This window comes from Vulpes lagopus, chromosome 3 (genome assembly GCF_018345385.1).
Source record: "Vulpes lagopus strain Blue_001 chromosome 3, ASM1834538v1, whole genome shotgun sequence".
Classification (NCBI taxonomy): Eukaryota; Metazoa; Chordata; class Mammalia; order Carnivora; family Canidae; genus Vulpes; species Vulpes lagopus.
The window spans coordinates 52410310-52434551 of NC_054826.1; the positions used below are offsets into that span (position 1 = coordinate 52410310).

Here is a 24242-nt window from a genome sequence, read left to right on the forward strand (position 1 = left end):
TGTGGTTACACACTGGAGACCCTCCCTGACTCAATACTATGAAGCCTTCCCAGATTTCTCTATTACTCTTTCCATCACATGCTCCCTCTCCTCCAAGTGCTCCTAAGACCCACAGACAGATCCACAGACATCCAGGTGTGTGGCAAGACAAGAGTCCTGTCAGACCAAGAATGAGGAGAAGGGGCTAGAGCCATGAAATCTTTTTGGGGACCCTGGGAATAAAGTGCCTAAGTAGCATAAGGGTCTTTGCCTGAAGGCAAATGTGTCTGTGCCCTAGCTGGCTTGGGTCTCTTTCAGACTGAGTTTCTGCATGGGGAAAGGGAAAGCCTGACCACAGACTCCCCAAGCAGAGCTGACGATTAGTAATTAACTGGGAGGAATCTCAGGGGTGAGGTTAATCGGGGAACAGAGAGAGGGCAGCTAGGGTTTTGGGACTTTGCCCTTGACCCAAGGGTATAAAGAGGAGGGTCCCAGCTCTTCCTCAGGCCCCTGGGGCTTCCTTAAGTAGCTGAGCAGGAGCTGAAACACAGAATCCCAAGGTAAGCCTAGGGCTCCCCACTCCCAAACCCATCCCCAAGTCTTAGAAGGAAATAGCCTATCAGTCTTGCTCCCTCACCTCTGCCCTAACTGTGCTTCCCCTTCCTGCACCCATAACATCTCAGTCCCAGTCCAACCTGGCTTAACCCCCGCAAAGGAAAGAACTCATGCACTTCTCTTCCAGCTCCCTGCAATTCCACCAAATAGCCAAGGGCCCTTGGGACAACATAGGGGTGTGGGGGTACGGGCTGCTGATATAGACTGGGTATGCCCACCCCAACCACCAAGAACTCCTGAGGCAGTTCAGGGGGCTCTAAAGCATGCCAAGGGCTTCTCAGATTGGGGCAGGCATGGGGAAACCTCCTTACCTAAACCGGTCCTGGTCTGAAAGTCATTCATAGGAGAAAGGAATTGGTGTTTGTTTATTGCTGTGAGGGAGAGAGACAGGTGGGGGAAAGAAGTTTGTTTGCGAAGGGAACTCCCAAACCTGAGATCCAGGCCAGTGGATTCTCCCGAGTGCACATCCAGCAGGTCCCATGAGCAAGCAGGTGTCCATGGCTCTTCTCTGCTCTCAGGATGATCAGAACTCCTCCCACACACATAGCCTTGGCCCACATCTGCAAGCTCTGCTGACACACGTTCCCTGGCCCCCTCTGGCTGCAGGGCACTCACAGCTCCTGTCCCTCCCGAGGCCGCTGCACACATGCCCTTCTCCCTCGCCCTCAGGCGACTCCTACTCATGTTCATCTCAGATGAACAGCCCAGTCATCTCTGCCCTCCACCCCTTCCATGGGGCACTCTGGTGGCACCTGTATCTGTCATTAGAACCCTTGTTCCCATTGCCACTTTCTATGTGAGGGGTTACTTCATCGGCATCTGTCTCCCTGCAAGACTTGGAGCTTCCTGAGAGCAGGGGTTGCCTTTGTATTGAGTCATCACTGTACCCTAGCATCTAGCTCAATGCCTAGGATAGAGTTGATACTCAACAAATACTTGTTGAACAAATGAATACATGAATCTGGGATGAGTACCTGAACGTGCATCTCTGGTACATGTGGGGGTGGAGGATGTGCGTTAGGGATCGCACACCATGGGTATTTGTGCATATGTGTATGTGGGTGTGGATGTGGACAGGGGCGTGTGAGCATGGGTCGGTTCCCAGGACGCAGCAGTTGTCATTCAGTGTTACTGCAGCTCCACAGCGTGCACCCAGGATGATGTCCTATGGAGAAAGGATGGGGGGCCCAGCTGTCTCCCCACACCCAGTCCGAGGCGGACACGTGATACGTGGGACAGCCTTTGCCTATGTGCCCAGCCCTCAGGGTGAGTGCTGCTCCCATCCTTGGACCCTGAGTGCCCACAGTTGCTACCATCCCCGGTGAGGTCTCCACCCCTCTCCCTGCCCAGCATGTCCTTGACCCTGCCTATCCCAGGGCTTCTGGGAACTCCTTATCAGCCTCCCTCCCCAGTCCTGCATAGGATCCCAGGGACCTCCGCCTACGCCTTCCCCAGCCTGGGCCCTGTGGCCCTTCCTGAGCACGGCTGCCCCTACGGAGAGGTTCTGGAGTGCCATGACCCCCTGCCTGCCAAGCTGGCCCTGGAGGAGGACCAAAAGCCAGGTAGGCCTGGGCAGGGGTGGACAGCAAGGATGTCAGCAATTGATGCCTTAACCCCTGGCCCCTGTGCTTACAACTGGTTCATCTCCAGATCTGGGCCTGGCCCAGAAGCTGCGCCAGGTTGGCATGACATTCCTCAAGGTGCCACTGATGCTCGCCTTTCTGTACCTCTTCGTCTGCTCCTTGGACGTGCTTAGCTCTGCCTTCCAACTGGCTGGAGGTAGGACCAGAGGAGGGGACCGGGCCAGGGTTCCTGAAGGGCATCAGGCAATGCTGGCTAATACTCCTCAGGGAAGGTGGCTGGTGACATCTTCAAGGACAACGCCATCCTGTCCAACCCAGTAGCGGGGCTGGTGGTAGGGATCCTGGTGACGGTGCTGGTGCAGAGCTCCAGCACCTCCACGTCCATCATTGTCAGCATGGTCTCTTCTGGCTGTAAGTTGGCCCACCAGGGCTAGGGAAAGAGTGTGGGGGGCTGAGTGTGCTGGATGGGGGCTGAGGTGGTGCGTCAGAGCTGGGGGCCAGGAAAAGAAGTGGGGCCAGGGAGCTAAGGGCAAGGGGCAGGACTCCAGCATCTCCCACTCCATCTTCCAAGGCATGGCCAGGAATCTTGGCCAGGAGAAGTGCCTCAAGATTTAGGAAGGGTGGCAAATGGGGAGTCCAGACCCAGGAAGGCTCAGCTCCCTATCACCACATAGTCCTTTCTTCCATCAGTCAGGGAAACAGAACCTACTGGAGATATACATATGATTTATTGCAAGGAATTGGTTTATACAATTGTGGGGCTGGCTAAGTAAATCTAAAATCTGTAGCAGAGGTTGTTGGGAAGGGCAGGCTGAAACTCTGAGGTGCAGCCAAGGCCGGATAGCCTCAGTTTTGCTCTTAAGGCCTTTTATCTCACCAGATGAGGCCCACTCAGATATCAAGAATAATCTCCTTTACTTAAACTCAACTGGCTGTAGAGGTGAATCACACCTGCAGAATATCTTCACAGCAGTAGGCCAGTGTTGGACTGAATGAGTGCTACAGCCTAGCTAAGCTGATGCATGAAACTTACCATCACACTTTGGATGCATGCACACACAAGCACAGATCTGCATTTGCGTACAGGACACGTGCCTCATATACATATATGTGCACATACAGTGTATCCATTCACATGCACGCATATGTATCATGTATACTCACATGTACCTGTGACATCAAGGCTGGGCAGCATCATGGCAGGACTGCCCAGTGGAGGCCAGGACGTGGGCAGCGAGCTGGAGGGAGATGTTGTGGGGGCAGGAGCTAGGAGGCCCTCACACAGTTATGTAAGAGGTCCTCTCTTCTGCTAGTGCTGGAGGTGAGCTCTGCTATCCCCATCATCATGGGCTCCAACATCGGCACCTCTGTCACCAATACCATTGTGGCATTGATGCAGGCGGGGGATCGGACTGACTTCAGGCGGTGAGGGGGTAGAGTGGTGAGGGGCCTGTGTTTGTCGGGGGAGGGTGGTTCCAGGTGCCAGGAGCCCCTGGTATAAGTGCATCCTGGCTCTGGCCTGTCCTGCAATGTGGCCTCCCCACCCAGGGCCTTTGCAGGGGCCACAGTGCATGATTGCTTTAACTGGCTGTCGGTTCTGGTCCTGCTGCCCCTGGAGGCTGCCACTGGGTACCTGCACCATGTTACTGGGCTGGTGGTTGCCTCTTTCAACATTCATGGTGGCCGCGATGCCCCTGATCTGCTCAAGATCATCACAGAGCCCTTTACCAAGCTCATCATCCAGGTGGGGGCAAGGTGGGCATGGGGCATGGGGTGGGGGCTGGGGGATGTAAGGACCCCTCTCTCACTCCCCCCACCCACATCTTGCCCACAGCTGGACAAGTCTGTGATTACCAGCATTGCCACTGGTGACGAGTCCCTGAGAAACCACAGTCTCATCCGGATCTGGTGCCACCCAGACTCCATGGGGGTGAGTCTCAGGTCTGGCCACAAGTAGTACTGTCCAGTCCCTTCCAGTCTCACAGCGGCTTTAGGCAGCTATTGCCAATCAACTCAGTCTAGCCCCATGGTTCTCAAAGTGTGGCCCGGCAGCACCTGTACCGCTGGGAACCTATTAGAGCTACAGGCTATTCAGCCCTTCCCAAGACCTTAGGAGGTCCAGGGAAAACATATTAGAAAAAACTTGGGGTGGGGTGGGACGCAGTACCCTATGTTGCAATAAGTCCTCTAGGTCTGCTCCATGCTCAAGTTTGAGAATCACTGATCTGGTTCAACCTGCTGGTTTCACAGGTAGAGAATAGGCTCCTAGAGGCTAAGACACTTACTGGAGCTTGTCCAGCCATTTCAGGGCCCTGAGTACAGGTGTAGCAGTCTAGGGCTCTCTTCTCCCCACTAGGGTGCCAGGGGGAGTAGTGATTCAGCTGTGCCATGTATTGGGGCCCAGACAGGGAGGGGGTAGTGAGGGGGTTACAAGGATGCCTGGGAAAGCTAGAAAAACAGGGACGAGACAAGTGGGCCACATGGAAACCTCAGTGGAAACACAACAGCCACTTGTACTGATGTCGGGGCCCCTTCCCCAGAGACTGCCACAGAAGTGTCCTTCTGCACCATGTCTACTGCCCAGAATGAAGATCTGTTTGGATCAGTTGGACACCTGTGGAGCTGCCATGACACTAAGCTCACAAGAAAGCAGGCAATCAGCATACTTTCTCACTCAGCCACGAAAATGGAAGTGCTTCATCAAAACTGTAATCCACAGTATTTGCTTCTTAATTGTCACATATAAGAAGCAACTCCACTTAGAACAAGATAGAAGGAAACCCGAAGCCCAAGGCTCCACGCAGGTGGCCCCCTCATCCTTCCTGTTACCTGATGGCCCTTTATCCCAGCTATCCCAGCTTGAACAGAGAGCATCCTTTCAACCTGCCCTCTGTGGTTCCTTTGTGTCTGAGCAGTGTGCAGCTTTGGTTTGGCACTTCTGAGTGTTCAAGGCAGTTTGACATCAAAAGCCCATGTGGGCAGCTCTTGGGCTGGCTTTCTGACCCCTCCAACACAGTGCCACCTTCTCACCAGCCCCCTGGGCAGTCTCTGAGCTCTCTGAATTGACCAAATCCTTTTCACTTAATAGCAGAACCTGGATAACACAGAAATCACAGGGTTTGGTCTTCACAGAAAACCAGCCACAGGAGGGAGCTCCTCAGCTGTGGAGTACCTCCCTCGCTCTGAAAGCCCTGCCCCCGCCCCAGCTGCCTTGGGCAGGTATCCCCTCACATGTGCCCCGGATGTAGCCCTCCCCTGATGGGATCCACGCAAAACGCTGGCAAGGTGGACATGAGTATCCTGTCTTCCACAAGAGGAACCCAGGGCCTCGTGGTGTGAAGTAAGCCAGCCAAGTTCACGTGGCGGGGGCTGTCCTCACTGTCGCAGACGCCGCCTGCCTGAGTAGTGGTCTCGCGTCCCAGCTCTCTGGGAAGAGCCTCTCCTCGAGAGCAGTATCCACTTGGGATTTCCTTGGCTTGGACAGTAGCTGCGGGGGAGGGGGTGGCATACAAGCTCCCTGTTCTCACCCGCCCCTCTAGGTCAGATCACGGGGAACAGGGCTCTGCTGCCCTGTGCTTGCTCTCACCGCGTGTGCTGGTAGCTCCTCCCACACCAGACTCCTAATTTCCCTTTGGCCGCCCGGTCTCCCTTCCAACCTGTCCTTGTGGCCTCCAACTTTCACCAGACTGGACCCAACCTCACCTAAAGCAAGTCATCAAAGACAGTGTTGGGAATCTGAGGGTTTTCAAATAGTGGAAGAAAATCCACAGGCAATTGCAATTTTTTCTTAATTTTTTAAAGATTTTATTTGAGAGAGAGAAGGAGCAGGGGGAGAGGGGATGGGGTGAAGCAGTCTCCCTGCTGAGCAGGGAGCCCCGACGTGGGGCTCAGTCCGAGGACCTTGGGATCATGACCTGAGCTGAAGGCAGACACTCAACCAACTGAGCCACCCAGGTGCCCCTCCAGAGGCAATGGTTTAAACAAGCATCCTTTGAGGACCTGCAAAGGGGGAAAACAGGATTTATCACTTGCCCATTTTACAGTTAAGGAAACTGAGGCTCAGAGAGGCTTACCCAAGTCCATACCATTGAGGTAAGATGAAAATCCTGGTGTAATCTGGAGCCCATACTTCTGAATCCCCATCTTGCTGCCTCTTCCAGAAGCCAGTGTGGTAATCCACCATATATGTCCATTCTCCACTCTTCCTATCGGGCCTGAATGCCGTGGGTGACCACAACCACTCCCAGACTGCTCCAGAGTGGCAGGTAGTGCTCTAAGAGGGAGTTCTCCTCTTTGCCACCAGACGGCGCAGCTGGCACAGTGATTTCTGTGTCGAGAAAAAGAAAGACCCTGGAGTTCCCTTTACCTTGCAGGCTGAACTACACACAGCACAAGCCACACATCCTGTATGTTTCTCCCCAGGGAAAGGATTCTCAGAGCCTGTGAGCTTAATTCTGGCCTTCAGTTTCCAGAGATGCCTCATTAATTTGGATGTTCCTACAGGCACTTAAATCCTCTCTTCCAAGATTCCTCAAAACTAGCCCCTGGGAAGAGGTTGGCAGCATTAGAACTCCTGCTGTAGGGAAGAAAATTAAGGCCCAGAGAGGTTAAGTGTTTGGTGCAGTATCACACAGCTGGGAAAGGTGCAGCAGGGGTTTCAGCTTAGGGCTCCTGGGGTTCATTTATTCTGTTCTTCCCACAGAAATCAGCACCCCACCACACACCACCGGCCCAGGAAGGATGGGTGTGTCTACGGGGTATGTCCCAGACCCTGGGCAGTCCAGTTATTTCTCTAGGCTAGAGCTCCCACCTTCCTGACAAGGAAGGATGTAGGCCTGCTCCCTCCCCTCACTCAGTACCCACCCCCTGCCTGACCATGCAGGTCCAGCCTGCCTACCTTCTGACATCCCCACCACCACTCCTCTCTTGCACTTCACAGGTTCTATGCTGCCCCCACCTTCTCCCACTTCCCCCACTGTGGGAGCTCTGCCAGAGCCCCGCAACCCCAGGCAGGAAGGTCAAGGGTCAAAACCCCAGAGGCCTGAGTCCTCAGCCTTGGCCTGCCCTTAGGCAGCCAGCCCCCAGTGGGACCCTCCCCTTCCAGCCATGAACATCCTCCCTTAAGAAACCATGGGCCGGCCCAGCCAGGTCAGGGGCACAGGCTGGTCAGGCAGCCGTTCATCTCAGGGATCATATGCCTCCCAGGGCTCTGGGCTGGTCCACCAAGGTCTTTCCCACTAGAGCCAGGATCCTCAGGCACACCTGCAGGAGCCATTGATCCTGACCTGACCTAGGAAGTCAATCTCACACAAACACCTACGCACACACCCTTCCCACTGTGTAAGCCTAGATAGGCTCAGGGACAAAGGGGGGTCTAATCCTTATGAGGAGGCACAGTATCTTACGGAAGACTTATCATGAGATAAGCCTTTGAAGAGCGCTTCACACACATTTTCTCCTGTAATTGTTTATAACAGCTCTTATGTCATCCAGCTTTAAACAGGCTCAGAGAGGTGGCATGACTTGCTCCAGGATGTTGGTATAAGAAACAGGACTGCTGGTATGGACAGCTGGAACACATTGGGGTACAGTGCCCCACTCACAGCAGCACATGTCACTAAAATAAACCAGATTTAAAGCCAGGCACCAGAAATAGTTCTTATCTCTATCATACATTTTATAAATGACACAGGTTGGAATAAACCCTAAAGGAGCTGTGACATTGAAGTGCCAGTGCCCTGCCTGAGACACTACCCTCAGCACAAGGGAGGTCTGGGGGTGTGGGATGCAGAACTTCCTGGGACCAGGGCCTAAATCAGCCTCCAGAGGAGGCAGAATGTGAATAAGGAAACGTTGTGGCTCTTGTGTTTTGCCTATGGCCTTGGGAGTAACTGCCCCTCATTGGGGTTCAGTTCCTCCTCGGGGAGACGGTTTCTGCTCATCCAAGCCCAGCCCAATTTTTCCTTTCAAGGCTGGGATCCTAAGGGAAAGATAAGCACCCCAGTTGCACTTGAGAAAAAATAATTCCTCGATCCAATGAGGCTGCAAATTAGTGGTCCAGAACAAACTGGCCCTCACATAATTGGAAAATATGGGGTTTCTCTTGTAGAATTGGGCCATTTGGCCATGCTGGCTTGTCCCTGGATGGTGACAGTGGCCTAGAGCTGAGTGGCTACTGCCCCTATAAGCTACCTGCCTAGTCCTGCGCCCTCTGAACTGGAGGGCCTCTTTAGGAACCCCCCTCACTTTACTGACAGTAGGTGAGGGCTGAAGAAGAGTGGTTCCCCCACCTCCTGTACCCAACCTCCCCCTATAAAGATTTGAGCAGGACAATGAAGTCTGGGCTAATGGTGCCTCAGGTGAGAAGATGGGGCACAGATGCTGGGGAAGCGGGGGGGGGGGGGGCACCAAGAGAGGGACTGGTAAATAAAGGATGGGCAAGGGAGGGTGTTTGGAAGGAGGGCCATGGTCAGAAGCCACAGGATCAGGATACCTCTGTGGGTCACAGTGAGGTCCAGATCAGCAGACTGATAGGACAGTGTTCAGAGGGCTGACCATGGCCAGATTCTTCTGCAGCAGGCATTTCCATCCCCATCTCTCTAGCAGAGGAGACAGGCTCAGAGTACAAGCAAACTATCCACAAGCATGGAGCCAGGAGGCCCACCTCCATCCTACCCCCTACCTCTCCCTAATTCCCATCTTATCCCCAACCCCAGGCTACATTTTCCTATTTTCTAAGTCACTCTCCTCTTCATTTAGGTTCCGACCCTTATGCCCAGGGCAGAGGCGAACACCAGCAGGATGCCTGGAAATGCCTCCATGGAGAAATGTGAGTGCCTGCATCATGGGAGATGTCTGGCATGGTGGGGGCAGAGCTGGGCAGAGAAAGGGCTATCCCTCTCCTGGCCACTGCTGCTACCAGTCCCAGGAAAGCCAGCTGTCTACCAGCTCAGCTCCTGGGCTTGGATTAGGCCCTGTTGTTGAGGCTGAGGGAGCCTGAGGTGGGTCCTTAAGCTCCAATCCTGAGGGCAGCAAAGGCAGGGGACTGGGATACTAGCTGTGGGGGGGGGGGGGGGGTCAGCTTTCAGCAGCTTGACACTTCTCCCTACTAGGCAACCACATCTTCGTGGACACAGGGCTGCCTGACTTGGCTGTGGGGCTCATTCTGCTGGCCAGCTCCCTGATGGTCCTGTGCACTTGCCTCATCCTCCTTGTCAAGATGCTCAATTCTCTGCTTAAGGGCCAGGTGGCTAAGGTCATTCAGAAGGTTATCAACACTGGTGAGCCCCAAGAACTGGGTGTGTGGGCCCCAGGATGGACCCTTCCAAATCTTAAGTCCCACCACTGCCTTGCTGTGTGATCTGGGTAAAGCCCTGCCATCTCTGAGCCTCGGTTTCTCCCTGCAAACAAAGAAGAGATTGGGCTGGGTGGTTTATGAGGCTCCTGAGGTGCTGGCAGCTGGGGATCTGTGACTGCCTCTGGCTGTGGTTCCATTCTAGTAGGTGGCTCTAAACAGATTCTTAGAGGCCACTGATTTATTCAACAAATACTCATTAAACCCATGTGCTCAAGCATGATCTAGTGCCAGGGATACAGAGGTGAGCCGCAGAGATGGATCCTACCCTCAGGGGATTCACAGCCCAGAGAAGGAGATGGACATACAATGAAAGATAAATGATCAAGGGGGGATACATTCAGATATAGAGAGGAGTGACCAAGGAGAAAGCGAAAATGACAGAGAATATGGAAGAAGCTTCCTTCAATGGGCTTTCAGCAGCCTCTGTGAGGCTAAAATGAGTAGTAGTAATCAGAGGTGGCTGAAAAGTGTTCTGTGTGGAGGGAATAACAAGTGCAAAGGCACAAACGCAGGAACCAGCTGGGCAGAAAGGTGGCCAGCAGTGTGGTGGGAGCTCAGTGAGTGAGGCAGGGAGGAGTCAGCAAGGTAACAGGGAGGAGCAGATCGTGCACCCCACCCACCCCCCAAGCTGTGCTCAGAGCCTGGACTTTATACAGATGACTTTATACTTGAAGGGTTGGGGCAGGGGAGTGACACCATCTGATTTTCATTTTAAGCTTCATTTCAGGCTTTGGGGACAGGGCCTGGCACTGGCAGAGGCTGTGTAACAAATGCTGGAGTCAGGTGCATTTATGGATCTCTGGAAGCTTAGGGACAGGAGCAAAACAAAGTCTGCCAGAGGGCCAAGGTCCAGGAGGGCTTTGTAGCACATGATATCTGCACTGAGCCCTGAGGATGAACATTTAGAAGTGAAATGGATATCCCGGGCAGAGGAAATATTACTAAGCAATAGTAAAGGAACCAGGCTGAGAAGAGCCTTTAATCCAAGATCAAGGAGGGCAGAGTAGAAGCCACTGCAGTTGAGCAGGGGACTGAACTGGCAAGGCCTTGCTCAGAAGCCAGCGTCCAATACCTCCTCCATAAGGGAGGTCCTGGCTACCTTCCCAAAGCCCTCCTACTGACCCTACTGGGACGGGGGTGTCCTTGTAGACTTCCCCGCCCCCTTCACCTGGGCCACAGGCTACTTTGCCATGGTGGTGGGAGCCGGCATGACCTTCATTGTCCAGAGCAGTTCTGTGTTCACTTCAGCCATCACCCCACTCATTGGTGAGTAACCATGGCAAGGTGGGGGCGGGGCAGGCTGGCAGGGAAGGCTAAAGGAAGGACCTGGGGAGAACCTATCCTCTCTGTCTGCCCCCAGGCCTGGGTGTGATCAGCATCGAGCGGGCCTACCCCCTCACACTGGGCTCCAACATCGGCACTACCACCACCGCCATCTTGGCCGCACTGGCCAGCCCCAGGGAGAAGCTGTCTAGTGCTGTCCAGGTGCGCCTGGGAGCCTGCCCAGGGCAAGACAGGGCTGTGACTGAGGCACGGTGGCACCAGACACAGGGTGGGACACCATGGAACAAGGTTTTTGACTGCCCACTAGGGGCCACGCACTATGACAGGCTCTGTGGACACCACACGGTGCAAAGTAGACCTGGTGCCACCTCCAAGGCCTTAGCATCTCACAGGTAAAAGTTAATCAAATAATCACACAAACAACAGCAGGTGGGATTTGCACTCAGGAAGGGGTGCAACCAGAGGGGGGCTGGCCCATTCTCGGGGGTCAAGGACAAGCAGGGGTCCAGATGGCAAAGGGGCAGCTGTTCTAGGAGCAATGGAGCAATGACAAGCCTGGGGCTGGGGCTGGGGCTGGGACTAGGGCTCAGACCAATCAGGAGGCCAGAGCTTGTGAGCCAGAAACTAGTATGCATCTTTTTGTTGCTGGGTTTGGGCACAGTCTGCTGGGGAATTTGTGAGACAGATCAGTGGGGAAAATGTGTAGAGTTAGGGCAGCATTTATCACCTGGTTCAAAAGTGTCTCAATATTTTACTAGGAACCCATCAGCCCTGACTTTCTTGCTGCCCAGGCCAGGCCTGACTCCTATTATCTATCCCTGCTGGCATGATGGGGAGTCGGGGCCCATGCCCACCTCAGCCCCTCTGCCCTCTCCTCTACAGATTGCCCTCTGCCATTTCTTCTTCAACATCTCGGGCATCCTGCTGTGGTACCCGGTGCCCTGCACACGCCTGCCTATCCGCATGGCCAAGGCGCTGGGTAAACGCACTGCTAAGTACCGCTGGTTTGCTGTCCTCTACCTCCTCCTGTGCTTCCTGCTGCTGCCGTCACTGGTGTTTGGCATCTCCATGGCAGGCTGGCAGGCCATGGTGGGTGTGGGCACGCCATTTGGGGCTCTGCTGGCCTTTGTGGTGCTCATCAGTGTCCTGCAGAATCGCAGCCCCAGACACCTGCCCAAGTGGCTGCAGACATGGGACTTCCTGCCCCGCTGGATGCACTCCCTGCAGCCTCTGGACCGCCTCATCACACGTGCCACTTTGTGCTGTGCCAGGCCCGAGCCTCGCTCCCCACCGCTGCCTGCCAGGGTCTTCCTGGAGGAGATGCCCCCTGCCACACCCTCCCCCCACCTGGCACTGCCTGCTCGACACAATGCCACCCGCCTCTAGCCTGCAGCCCAAAACTGCCCCAGGGGCCGGGGAAGGGCCTGTGGTCAGTGCCACTGTAGAAGGCCAAAGGGGTGTGTCTGCGCACTCTGGGCATGGGCCTGTCCTTGTGCAGCTCTTCAGAGGTCTGAGCTTGTGTGACTGAGAGTCAGTGTGTATGCGTGTGTGGGCGTGTTCAAGTGAGACTGTGTGTCATCTTGCATGTGTGTATTAAAGCACCTGTGGGGGGCTGTGTGCAGGCTATGGGGCACCTGGTGAAATTTTTGAGTCCTTTGCCCACAAGAAGATCTTGTTCAGAGGCCTGTGTTTGGTTTTCCTGTACACGCAAGTCCGACTCGGGCGCAGCAGGAGTAAGGGTGTGTCTGAGGACATGACTTGCAGCTGTTTGCTTGTGCATAGATGTGGGTGCCTGAGTCACTGGCTGAGTTCTCACCCCTCCCTGTCACCTTCCTTCCTCCATGATACCATCCTGCTCATCCTCACCCAGTTGTTCTGCAGCACCGCTACAACTCCCTTTCCCAATACTTCGTGATGGAAAAGGAATTAAATTCTCATTTGCATTTAAAAATCTGTCTGCTCTCCATCTGGGGAGGGGGCAAGACCATGGCTTTGGGGTTCAGCAGCACTATTTCCTGCAAGCCACCCCAATAATCCTCCTAATCCTGCCTTAATGAGTCCAACCTCTGATTCAGACTTCCTGGGAGTCCCTCCTAGGGCCTGGGACCACCCCCAAGGCAAATATAAGAAAGGCTCTCTGCACCATCCCCACCCACCCCACCCAGCTGACTTCTGGTCTCTCCCTGCCTCTAGACTCACCCACCTTACTTCCTCCCCCTTTCTGGGATAAGAACAAGTTCCAGCAAACAAATGACAGGTGAGGGCTTTGTTGGGAGACACTGAGGAAGGGAACAGGGAAGGTGAAGATGGGCAAGAGAGGCTAGGCCCTGGGCCCCAGCACAGAGTGGGTGGGGACCAGCCATCGTCCCTCCCACCTTTGTCCTTAATCTTTGAGCAATAATCAAGCCTCCCTTAATCCATCCAAACTTTTCAATTCCTCCTTTTCCATAAGGCCCCTGGAGCTAAAGCCTGCAGTGTGAGGATCAAGGGGTGGGGGGATACCTAAGTTCTCCCTTGCAGTCCAGGGAGTCCTCTGGAGCCTTTGGACCCCAAGAGGGAAAGAAGGCTCTAGGGTCCCAGACCTCACTGTGATGGTCTTGGACTTGTGCTCTCTTTCCACTCTTGTTGGATTATGTGGGAGGAGATGCAAGAACCTGGGAGGGGACCCCAGAGCTGCTCTCCAAGCTACCAGCCCTGTTCCCTCACCCACTCACAACACTTGCAAAGGCTTCCTACTGCCAAGTAGAGGGGGTGAGAAGTACACTGACCTCCAGCCTGACTCCCTGACCCCATTGGGTCTAGCTGGGATGCACCTGGGAAGGGGTGTGGGAGGGGCTCCCTTTAGAGTGTGTCTTGGGAGTATGGAAAGTTTTTGGGAAAGGACTCTGGGAAGTCAGGCCAGAGGCCTCTGCAGGGCACTCACGGAAAGAGGGCCAGGAGGCCGGGAAGCCTTTGGGCTCAGAATCCCAGCCCCATTAGGTAACCCCTCTGTAAGAATGTTCCAGGAAACTGGTTTCCTCATCTGCAACTGCCCTGCATGCTCACAAACAGAGGATGAACCAGCCACGCCCAGCTGTTTATTTTGGCCCAGCTGCGAGGGCAGGTTAGCTGTCCTGCTAGGTGCCCTGCGTACGGAGCCCGTTGATCAGTTCATGCGCTGTCTTATTGAGGATGCCGCCGTGCGCGCCACGACGGCCCATAAGCACGAGGAGCACGCGCGGGGTGTGGCCTACGCAGATGGCGCGCCCATCCAGCCCCTTAGTGCGTGCGTCCAGAACGCCATCGCCCTCAGACAGCAAGTGGTCCCGGAGGACGCAGCAGCGGCGGCCTGCAATGCTCAGACCTGCCTGCAGGAAAGTGCGGCGGTCGGGCCCTGTGAGCACACCCACCTCCTGCGGGGATATGGCAGCCAGAAGGCCGCCGGGGCGTGATGCCCACACGCAGCGATTGTCCGAGTGGCCCACGATGGCCACGTCGTCAATACGCTGGTCCCGGAGCACTGCACTGATATAGCCTTTCCAGTCTCCCATTCTGGCTCAGAGTGCGTCCCTCGCCTTGCACGTTCAAGGGATATCCAGCTGTGCCATGTGCCTGGAACCGAGGCACTGTGACGCACGTGGGGTCGGGGTTGTGATATTGAGGTATGATGATGTCACAGAGAGGCTATGTACACTGGAGAATGTATATGTGGGGTGAGGGAAAGAGGTTCTGAGGCCTGGTGAAGTTGTAAGTTTAGCCTAAAAGAGGAAATCGTGTTGAGTCTATATAACCCTTGAAAAACCAACTTAAATGGCTCACCAAGCACAGTGTGCTCCTGGGTTTTAGAACAAAATGAAAGAGGGATGCCTGTGTGGTTCAGTGGTTGAGTGTCTGCCTTTGGCTCAGGTTGTGATCCCACGGTTCCAGGATCGAGTCCTACATTGGGCTCCCTGCATAAAGCCTGCTTCTCCCTCTGCCTCTGTCTCTGTCTCTCTGTGTCTCTCAAGAATAAATATATGAAACCTTAAAAAAAAAAAAAAGAAAAAAATGAAAGAGAGCAAGTCTGGACAGCCAGACCTCTCGGCCTGGTAACCATTCAACCCCCAGAATCCCCAGTTTGGTTCAATGTTAGGAACATCAGAATCTCCTGGAAATCTGTTAAACAGATTGCTGGGTTCCAACTCAGAGTTTCTGATTCAGTAGTACAGGAGGTAGCTGGAGAATATGCATTTCTAACAAGTTCCCCGCTGAGGCTGCTGCTGGTGGTCCAGTACACTTTGAGCCCCACTGCCCTACTGCAAGTTGGGGGGAGTCATCTTCCACATTGCCAGCTCTGAGTCCACACCACTGTTGTAATATTAAGCATTTCTGACCATGGTTCTCAGCCTCTGCTGCACATGGAATCACCTGGAGAGTTATAAAAACATATTACTACCAACACCCCAGTTAGAGATAACTGATTTAATTGATCTGAGGTAGTTCTCAGGCATAGGTTCAAAAAAGCTCCCCAGATGATTCTGGTGTGCAGCAGAGGTTGAGAAACTCTGTTCTACAAACTTCAAATGTTAAGATAGTTTCATACAAGGAATGATTTATGGAGTCACCTTGCTCAGGGCTTGGTACACAGAACAGCTCAGTAAATATTAACTGGACATGAATCTCTATATTTTGCTTAAGATCTCAATAGATTCTGTTCCCTGAGAGGTGTGGAGAACTGCAGCAGTTTACTGTCTTGGCATTTTCCATGGGGTCCCCTGAAGAGCTGTGCCTCTCAAGCATTTTTAAAGCACTTTATTGAGTGCCTACTCCATGCCTGCCACAGTGACGGTGCTAAGAGGAATGAAACACATTCCTTGCCATCCGTAATCATAGGCCAATTCCCATTCCAGAATTGCCCAGGAGGGAAGGACAAGTCCCGAGACCGTCAGGAATTGGTATGCTCCTGGATCCAGGTCACATAGCTGGCCACGTCGGTGTACACACCTGGCTTGTAGCGGTCGCCACAACCTGAACCCCAGCTGATGATACCTCGCAGGATGAGCTGGCGCTCTGAGGCCTCTTCCTCACACACTAGTGGGCCCCCGGAGTCACCCTGGGTCGGGGACACGTGGCTCAGCGCAGTTGGTTTGGGGTCTGCACTTGACCGGGTGGAGGGCGCCAAGGCGGCCCACGGACTCACCTGGCAGGCGTCGGTGCCGCCCTCGAGGAAGCCAGCGCAGAGCATGCCCGGGATAAAAGAGGCTCCGTGTACTTCGGGGGCGGAGCAGCGCTGGGGAGGGATGAGAGGCACCTGCGCTTCCTGCAGGAAGCTGGAATATTCCCCCGCACCTACGAACCGAGAGCGCTTTCCTCACACCCCTCTCGACTTTGCTTGCCGCCCACTAATTAGCCGGTGAGGAAGAGAGTTGCTCTTAACACCATTTTGACAAAACAGAGAAGAGCGGGGATTTGAATGGGCGGGGCGGAGCAGGACTGCTTTGGAACCCCACTCCCCACTCCCACCCCCCAGTGTCTCAGAACAATGCTCCCCAGCTAGCGAACCGACTGCTCCAGCGCGAGGCCGGCATCCTTAGCCGTTGCATCACAGCGCCCAGAAAGAACCAAGGGAAAGCGTGATTCCCCCGGGACCCCTTAGGAGATTTGGATCCCCGTCCCCAGCAGTGAAGCCCAGGACCTGGCAGGAGCTGACTGCGAGGGCCCCGCCGCCCTCCCAACGCGCAAGGTCGGCGCCGCCTGTCCCTCGTGGTGCCCAAACTGCGGGTTTTTCTCGCCTACCCCGGTGGCCAGAGGTGTCCCTGCCGCCCCCAGCCTTCTGCCTACCCTCGAATAGGTGGCCCCAGCCGGCCACCTCGCAGAGCGCGGCCTCGGCCTCGGCCTCGGCTGGGCGGGCAGCGCCGCTAGGCAGGCACACAGGCTGAACGAAAGGCGACGGGAGCGCGCAGCGGCCGTCCGCCGTCTCCTGCAGGCGCAGCAGCGCTAACCAGGCGGGGAGCACGGTGAGCCCCGGGCGCCGGGACTCCGAGCCCGCCTCCGCCCTTTCCCCTGGGCGCCGCGGGGCGCCGCCACGCACCCAGGTCGTGCTGGTAGGTGACGGGCGAGAAGGACTCGTGCAGGCGGTACGCGCGCACGGCCAGCGTCTGGCACTGCTCGCAGCTCCGGTTATGGCGGTCCTGGCCGAGCACCACCGTCAGCTCCCCCGGCGCCGGCCTGCGGGCGGGGGGGTGCGGGGGCGCGCGCTCAGAGCCCGCCACAGGCCTCCTGCCCCCGAGCCCCTCCCTGGGTTTCGGCTCCGTCCTGGGGCGCCGGGGAAGGGGGCGGGAGGTCGCGCGGAAGCTGGGCGAGCGGGAGAGAGGAGCTGGGGTCCCCCGCGGGCGCCGGGCGGGCGGGGACTCGCCGGCTCTGCAGACAGTGAGCCGCCGTCAGCACCCAGCAGGAGGCGATGAGGCTGCCCGCGCAGAAGCTGTGGCGCCAGTACAGGGCGGCGATGTAGGGGTGCGCCCCGGGCAGGGCCACCAGGCCCCCGACGACGCGGCTCAGCGAGGACAGCCGCTTCCGGAGCCGCTGTCCGCAGCCCGAACTGGGCACGGCCGCGGGCTGCTCCCGCGTGGCGCTCGAGGCTGCGGGAGGAGCCCAGGCTGAGCGCGGGGAAGACCCGCCGGGGGCTGCCAGGTAGCGGGCAGCGCAGCCGCTGGCCCCTCGCCCCTTCCCCACTACCTGGGGTCGGGGGCTGGGGCTTCTGCAACGCTGAGAGCGAGGGCACGGGAAGGGTCGGACGGCCAGAGGGGACTTGGGTTGGAGGCAGGATCTGAGGGATCGCCAGGCCCGGTGCCTGGCATCGCGCCAGGCGGCAGTATTCCCAGCTTAGCCGGTCGCCGCTCCGCACGAAGCACCACGGGCGGGTGTCATTGTCCGGGTTCCTGTAACGCGAGCCGTTAAGGCGCGAGTAGCCCCAGAGGGCCCTGGGGCAGAGGGGGACACCCTGCCCCCCCCCCCAGCGCACCGGCAGAAGGCGTGGTTGCCCAGCCCCCAGCTCAGCGCTTGCTCTGCAGGCACTTCCTGGTAGCTGGCCTCCGAGGCCCACCGCTGACACCGAGCGCCCGAGAGCGCAGCATCGGCCGCTCCGCGGTAGTCAAGCCCGCGGCCGTGGTAGCAGCGCGCCTCAGTGTCTGGGGAGAGAGGAGACTCCTTGCAGCCCGGAACCACGCTCTCAGCCGCTCTCCCCACGCTCCTCAGCCCTTCCCCCCTGGGGGCGGAGCTCCCGCTCCTCTGGCTGCCGACTCACCCACGTCGCAGAAGCGTCCAGCGTAGCCGGCGGGGCAACGGCACAGGCGGTGAGTCTCCGCCTGGAAGCAAGTGCCTCCGTTGAGGCACGGGTTGGTGTGGCAGCCTGGCAGATGGAGTGCATTGAGCCACCTCTGGGCCCAAAGACCCCCACAGAGAACTCCCTTTTCCTTGGACACACTACCCTGGGGTTCTAACAGCTTCTCTTCCCGACTCAGGCCAGTTCTCCGCCCATCCACTCACCCTGGCTGGCCACCAGCTTGCAGTGGACATCAGGACCCCTGCACTCGCACTTGGCCACACCGGCTGGCTCGAGCCTATGCCATATTTCTTTCTCATGGAAGAACTGGAGAAGCTGAGGCTCAAAGCACTTCTCTGGGGACAAAGGGGTGAGGGCAGGGGTCTCAGGAGAGGCTGGGAACATGCCAAGTCTCTGGGGATCCAGAGACTTCTTCAGTAGGCCCAGGACTGCCGTGTTTCCTCAGCATCTTCTCCCCTGCCTTCACCATCTCCTTACCTTTTTGGCAGTGCTTCCCAGTGAAGTGTTCTGGACAGATGCAGTGTGGGCCGCCTGGCATGTTCACACAGGTCCCTCCCTTCTGGCAGGGGCTGTGTTTGCTGCAGTGGTCTGAGAGATGGACGCAGTGGAAGTAAGAGTGGGGAGCCTGAATCAGACAGCCTGGCTCATGGAGGCCAAGTCCCTACCCAAACCTTGCTTGTCTTGTGATCTTGGCATTCCAAGTTTCCATGTTTTACTTCACCCACCTGTAAAATGGGGCTACCTTTTCCTAGAATTTTTCCCTCTGGAGGGAAGGAAGGGTCTGGGTGGGCCCAGAATACCAGGTGTGTAGGGACTGATGTTACCCAGGAGAGTAACTAGTGGGGAGGAGAGGGCCCTGCACCACCCCCAAAGACTGTGTGTAGCACCTTTCACTTTCTTGGGCTCCAGACAGTATGCCCATTGCTGGTCCTGCTCGAAGTTGGGGGTGGTAGCACACCTGTAGAAAGAGATGAAGCTTCCCTGCTTTGCCCAAGGGGCTGGCCCACCCTTCCCTAACAGAGCCCCCTCTCTCCACGAAGGATTCCTTGGGCAGAAAGTGGGCAGAATCCATCTCCCCCAGGGCCCTGCTCCAACCCCTTCTGGGGAGTCTTACCAGGGCTGGGGGCCAGGCCGGCCTCTGTGGGTGCATTTATGGTACAGTTGCCGGTTGTACTGGAAAGGGAAGTAGCAGGGCTCCCCAGTGACAGTGAGAACTGCAGAGATAACACACTCCCTGATGGTATGCCCCATGCCCCCCTGCCCAGGTACCACCCCTCACAGTCTGGTTGAAAAATAGACCCTTGAAACGATTGCTGTGCCTTCAAGACTGCTTCTTGCTTAAGAGCTTCAGTTCTGTAGTCAGACAGTTGGAGTGGACTCCTGATTTCACCACCCTACTAGTTGTGTGACCTTGATTTCACCACCTACTAGTTGTGTGACCTTGGGCAAATTTGCAGCCCCCAGGCCTAGAAGAGTGCTTGCCACAAAGTAGGCACTTAAAAAATACTAGGTGAATGTAGAAGTCACTTGGCTACTCTAAGCCTTAGTTTCCTCACCTGTAAAATGGCAATGATCATAGTATAGTTGACCTTTGAAAAACACAAGTTTGAACCATACTCACTATGGTGGATTATATGTGGATTTTTTCCAATAAGTACAGTACTATAAATGTGTTTTCCTTATTATTTTCTTAAAAACATTTTCTTTTCTCTAGCTTACTTTATTGCAAGAATACAATTTATAATACATTTAACATACAAAATATGTGTTAATCGACTGTTTACAATGTCAGTAAGCCTTCTGGTCAGTAGGCTATTAGTAGTTAAATTTTGGGGAGTCAAAAGTTCTACAAGGATTTTCTACTGCTAACCTTCTTGTTCAAGGGTCAACTATACAGTTGAAGAATTTTAATTTTGCAAGATGAAAAAGGTTCTGGAAATGGAGGGTGGTAATGGTTGCAGGACAATAGAATGTCCTTAATACCATGGAATTGTATGCTTAAGAATGATTATGATAGCAAATTTTATATTATGCATATTTCATAATAAAAATAACTTTTATTTTTTGAAGATTTTATTTATTTGAAGGGGAGAGAGAAAGAGGGAGAGTGGGGGATGGGGGAGAAGCAGAGGAAGAGGGACAAGCAGAGCTCAGCCAGATGTGGGGCTCCATCTCAGAACTCTGGAATCATGACCTGAACTGAAGTCAGATGCTTAACTGACTGAGCCACCCAGGTGCCCCTAAAAATCACTTTTAATCATGCAGATATAATAGTACAGAAAGCATAAATTTAAATGAAGAGCAAGTTAAAAACAGCATGTCAAATGTGGTCCTATTTTTGTACAAATATATTTACATATGCATTAGAAAGAAGTCTAGAAGGACATGCCCCAAAGTTTATAGGAGTGGTTTGTCAGAAGATAGTGGATTATGGAGGAATTTCTTCTTGCATTTCTGTAATTTCCAAAGTTTTACAATAAAAATATTGTTACTATTATTTTTTAAAACAGTATGGTCGAGCCTCTCTATTTGCCATACTTGCAAATTTGCCTTCTTGCTAAAATTTATTTATAATCCCCTAACCAATTCTCAAGGTGTTTATATGGTCATTTGTGGACATGCATAGGATGGTGAAAAGTTTGAGGTGCCTGAAGCATTCCCAGCTGAGGGGAAACAAGGTAATGCTCTGCTTCTTGTTTCAGCTCTTCCAGTGTAAAGAAGTGTCCTTTTCACAGTCGTTTAGAGCCACAGTTTTGAAATTTTGTGCTTCTGGTAGATGCTTTTACTGTTGAAAATGCCCCCCAAATACAGTGTTGAAGTTCCTAAGCGTAAACAGGTCACTATGGGTACCACAGAGAGTATTTCTGTGTGAGATAAACTTCGTCCAGCCATGAGTTATAGTGCTGCTGGCCATGGACTCAGTATTTTTTTTTCTTTTAAAAATATTTTATTTAAATTCAATTTGCCAACATATAGTATAGCACCCAGTGCTCATCCCATCAAGTGCCTTCCTCAGGTGCCTGTCACTCAGTGACCCCAACCTCCTGCTCATCTCCCCTTCTGCAACCCTTTGTTTCCCAGAGTTAGGTGTCTCTCATGGTTTGTCTTCCTCTATAATTTTTCCCCACTCACTTTCCCTCCTTTTCCTTATAGTCCCTTTCACTATTTCATATATTCCACATATAAGTGAAACCATATGATAATTGTCCTTCTCTGATTGACTTATCTCACTCAGCATAATACCCTCCAGTTCCATCCATGTCGAAGTGTGGCTTCAGGATTAATGAAGCAACGGTATATTAAGTATGGTATCTTGAAACAGAATCACACAAAAAACAAGCTTTTATGTTGACAGTTGATGAAAATGTTGAGACTCAAGCTCACAGAAATCTAACCTGATATTTCCTTTAGGAACAGCCATTCAGCATTTGCTAATTCAGTGTTCTCGGTGACTTAATAGGCACATGGCAACCATGAATGACAAGACTTGACTGTCTACTTCAGAGGGGTGTTGTGAGGCTCATATGAAATAATGTCTATCACATACTTAACACAGAGTCTAGCACATAGAATGTGCTCAATAAGCATTAGCTGCTGTTTTGTTATTAAAAGCACAGTGGCACTTGCTGAGGGCCAAACCAAGAACAGGAATAAAGGAGGAGAGAAGAGTCTTAGATGGACCTTTAAGATGCCAATGGGATGGACAGAGAGGAGGACGACTGCAAGTGGGTAATGAGACAAGGGCAGGGCACCTAGGTTGGCTCAGGCAAGAGAGAGGAAAGCAGTTTGGCTGGGTGTAGAAGGAAGAGGAAAGGAGGCAGAGACAGGCAGGGTTGGATGTGAGGGCCCTAGTGCCATGCTGAGGTCCTGGGTCTGGCCCCACTACACCAGGCTTACCAGGGCATGGTCCATCTAGGTCACAATTCTAGGCAAATATTGAGTGCCTGAAAGAATATAGGCAATGGGGAGCTGCGGCATGATTTGAGGTGGGGGGATGCAGACATCTTCCACCTAAAAGAGAGCTTGATAAATAAAAGCTAATATAGTTTAATCCTTTACCATGCAGCAATCTGTGGGCTGAAGGCTTCACATGGATTAACAACTAATCTCTCCTCCACAACCCTAAGAAGTGTACTATTTATGATTGGGAGCAATTGAAACTTGGAGAGGTCAAGTCACTTGCCCAGAGTCACCTGCACATAAGTGATGAAGTCAAGATTCAGAGGCATTTAGGCACCAAAGCCCTGCTCTGATCCTTCCTTGTCCATCAAGGGCCATGGCCTCTGTGTAGCATGACTGATGCCTGTAAGATGTACTGAGGGAGGGAGAAGAGAGGCTAGGGAAACTAAAGAAGACTGGAAGGCACTGGAGTGGGCACTCAGATACAGCTCAAGCCCTGCCCTCCAGGAGCACACAGTTTGTCATCACTCTGGGTCCCCAGTGCCCATGGGCACAAGACCAGACACATAGTAGACACTCTGGTCTGAATGTCAGCCAAAGTGGGGACAAAGTGAAGAATACCTAGAATCCCTCCCTGCGCTCCAAGAGCCCCAAACTGCCATCAGCACACTCCGCACAGTACTCATTCCCACCCAAGGGTCTCTTAGGAGGTGCAGCCAGGGTACTTACCCACTGTGTGCTCATCCACTCTGTGATTATGCTCTTTGGTGGCTTTCCAAGGTGGAGTCTACAGAGGAGAGAAGACAGCAGAGAATTGTCCCAGGAAGTCATAGCCAGCCTCTGAACTTGTGCCAGTCCTCAGCTTCCTTTCACATCTCAGAAATGCAAAAATTTCCTCAAAAGACCTAGGCCATTCCTTCCTCTTTCCGTTGTCTCCTCAAGATCCCCTCCTCTGGAAATAAAGACCATGTCCTCCTATCCACTGGCTCTGGGTGTCTCTTTCTCCTCCACCTGGGCCTTATGGGTTATTCTTGCCTTTCCAAATAGGCCTCCCAGTCACCTGGACCAAAAGGTCATGATCAGAGGCCAAGGCTGTGATAGGGACTCCCAGGGCCATCCCAGCACAATTCTCCTTGTTCCCACAGCTCTCACCAAAAGCACTGACTCCAGGCTTCCCAGCAGGGACCCCAGGAACAGCAGAAGCCTCATGGCGTCTGTCTATTAGTCCAGCTGCTTGCCCAGGAATCCAGATCAATAGAATTGGTCAAAGGTCCCCGAGTCCTGGGAAGCAGAGATTGGGTCAAGCTGCCCTCTTGGGCCTGGCAGGGCACAGGCTGTTTGTGGAAAGCCAAGCAGAGCAGCTTCCTTGCTAGGCCCCCAAGGGTGAGGGAATTGGGATTTGGTGTGTGTGGATAGAATAAGGAGCTGGTCTTCTCATCCTTTTCACAGATAGTAGGGCTGGAAGCAGGAAGAGGGACTTTATGTTTCAGGTCCTCTTGGGAGGATGTTAAGGAGATCCAAGAGAAGCTTCCTACTTCGGGGATCATAGTGTCTATGGGGAAGTATACTCGTTTTCTATTGCCGCCTAAAATTAACCAAAAGCTTTGCAGCTTAAAACAATACCCTTCTATTCACAGATCTGTAGGTCGAAAGTCTGGCACTGTGATTGGGTTTTCTGCTTAGGGCATCATGAAACTGATCACAGCTGAGCTGTGAAGGTCTAGGGGCAAAATCTACTTCCAAGGTCATCCAGATCATTGACAGAATTCAGTTTCTTGCATTTGTAGGACTGAGATCCCAGTTTCTTTGCAGGCTGTCAGCCAGGGCCTGGCCTCAGCTCCTAGAAGCTGCTTGCATTTTTGCCATGTGGCCCCCTCCATCCTCTAAGTCAGCAATAGAGAGTCTCCTCCCATGTTGACTCCTTCTCACACTTTGAATCTCCTTTGCCAGAAAAAAGCCCATTCCATGTAAGGGTTCACTTGAATAGGTCAGGCCCACCAAGGATAATCTCATTTGAAGATCAATTTATTTGGTACCTTAATTACATTTGCAGCATTATTCTATAGAACATCTAGATTAGTGTTGGATTGCATAACTAGGAAAAAGTATGCATACACCACAGATCCTTGGGGCCATCTTAGAATTCTAGCTACCACAGAAAGGGAGCCAAGAAAGTAGATGATCCCACAAGAATAATGCTAAACCAAGGGACTCCTGGGTAGCT

At 53.7% G+C, this 24242-nt stretch overlaps 3 protein-coding genes across 13 annotated transcripts; 1 reads left to right on the forward strand and 2 right to left on the reverse strand.

The window, feature by feature from the left end:
- The first annotated feature begins 415 nt into the window (after nt 1-415).
- Nucleotides 416-12769, forward strand: SLC34A1 (solute carrier family 34 member 1). 6 transcript variants are annotated; one of them, XM_041748802.1, is made up of 13 exons: nt 416-539; nt 1732-1860; nt 1994-2156; nt 2245-2373; nt 2445-2588; nt 3491-3602; nt 3726-3921; nt 4012-4107; nt 8937-9006; nt 9290-9457; nt 10684-10800; nt 10895-11019; nt 11701-12769. In XM_041748802.1, the coding sequence occupies exons 2-13, from the start codon at nt 1843-1845 to the stop codon at nt 12202-12204; spliced, it is 1842 nt and encodes a 613-aa protein (XP_041604736.1). In that variant the 5' UTR covers nt 416-539; nt 1732-1842; the 3' UTR covers nt 12205-12769. The 6 variants fall into 6 exon arrangements, 4 of the variants coding, with proteins under 4 accessions (XP_041604736.1, XP_041604735.1, XP_041604737.1 ...); XM_041748801.1 differs by having other exon boundaries at nt 2007-2156; XM_041748803.1 differs by having other exon boundaries at nt 2007-2156; nt 3491-3498; nt 3796-3921.
- Nucleotides 6369-23257, reverse strand: F12 (coagulation factor XII). Of its 6 annotated transcripts, none has more exons than XM_041748806.1 (14): nt 23171-23255; nt 22748-22805; nt 19233-19332; nt 19006-19076; nt 18596-18706; nt 18322-18453; nt 18080-18184; nt 17798-17963; nt 17512-17714; nt 17192-17414; nt 16868-17004; nt 16618-16773; nt 15977-16125; nt 6369-6504 (listed from the first exon to the last, which is right to left on the reverse strand). In XM_041748806.1, the coding sequence occupies exons 1-14, from the start codon at nt 23225-23227 to the stop codon at nt 6451-6453; spliced, it is 1722 nt and encodes a 573-aa protein (XP_041604740.1). In that variant the 5' UTR covers nt 23228-23255; the 3' UTR covers nt 6369-6450. The 6 variants fall into 6 exon arrangements, with proteins under 6 accessions (XP_041604740.1, XP_041604744.1, XP_041604739.1 ...); XM_041748805.1 differs by lacking the exon at nt 6369-6504 and adding an exon at nt 15574-15889; XM_041748811.1 differs by lacking the exon at nt 6369-6504 and adding an exon at nt 15574-15889 and having other exon boundaries at nt 17192-17459.
- Nucleotides 13668-14758, reverse strand: PFN3 (profilin 3). The gene has a single exon (XM_041748812.1). The coding sequence runs from the start codon at nt 14346-14348 to the stop codon at nt 13935-13937; it is 414 nt and encodes a 137-aa protein (XP_041604746.1). The 5' UTR covers nt 14349-14758; the 3' UTR covers nt 13668-13934.
- Nucleotides 23258-24242: the final 985 nt, after the last annotated feature.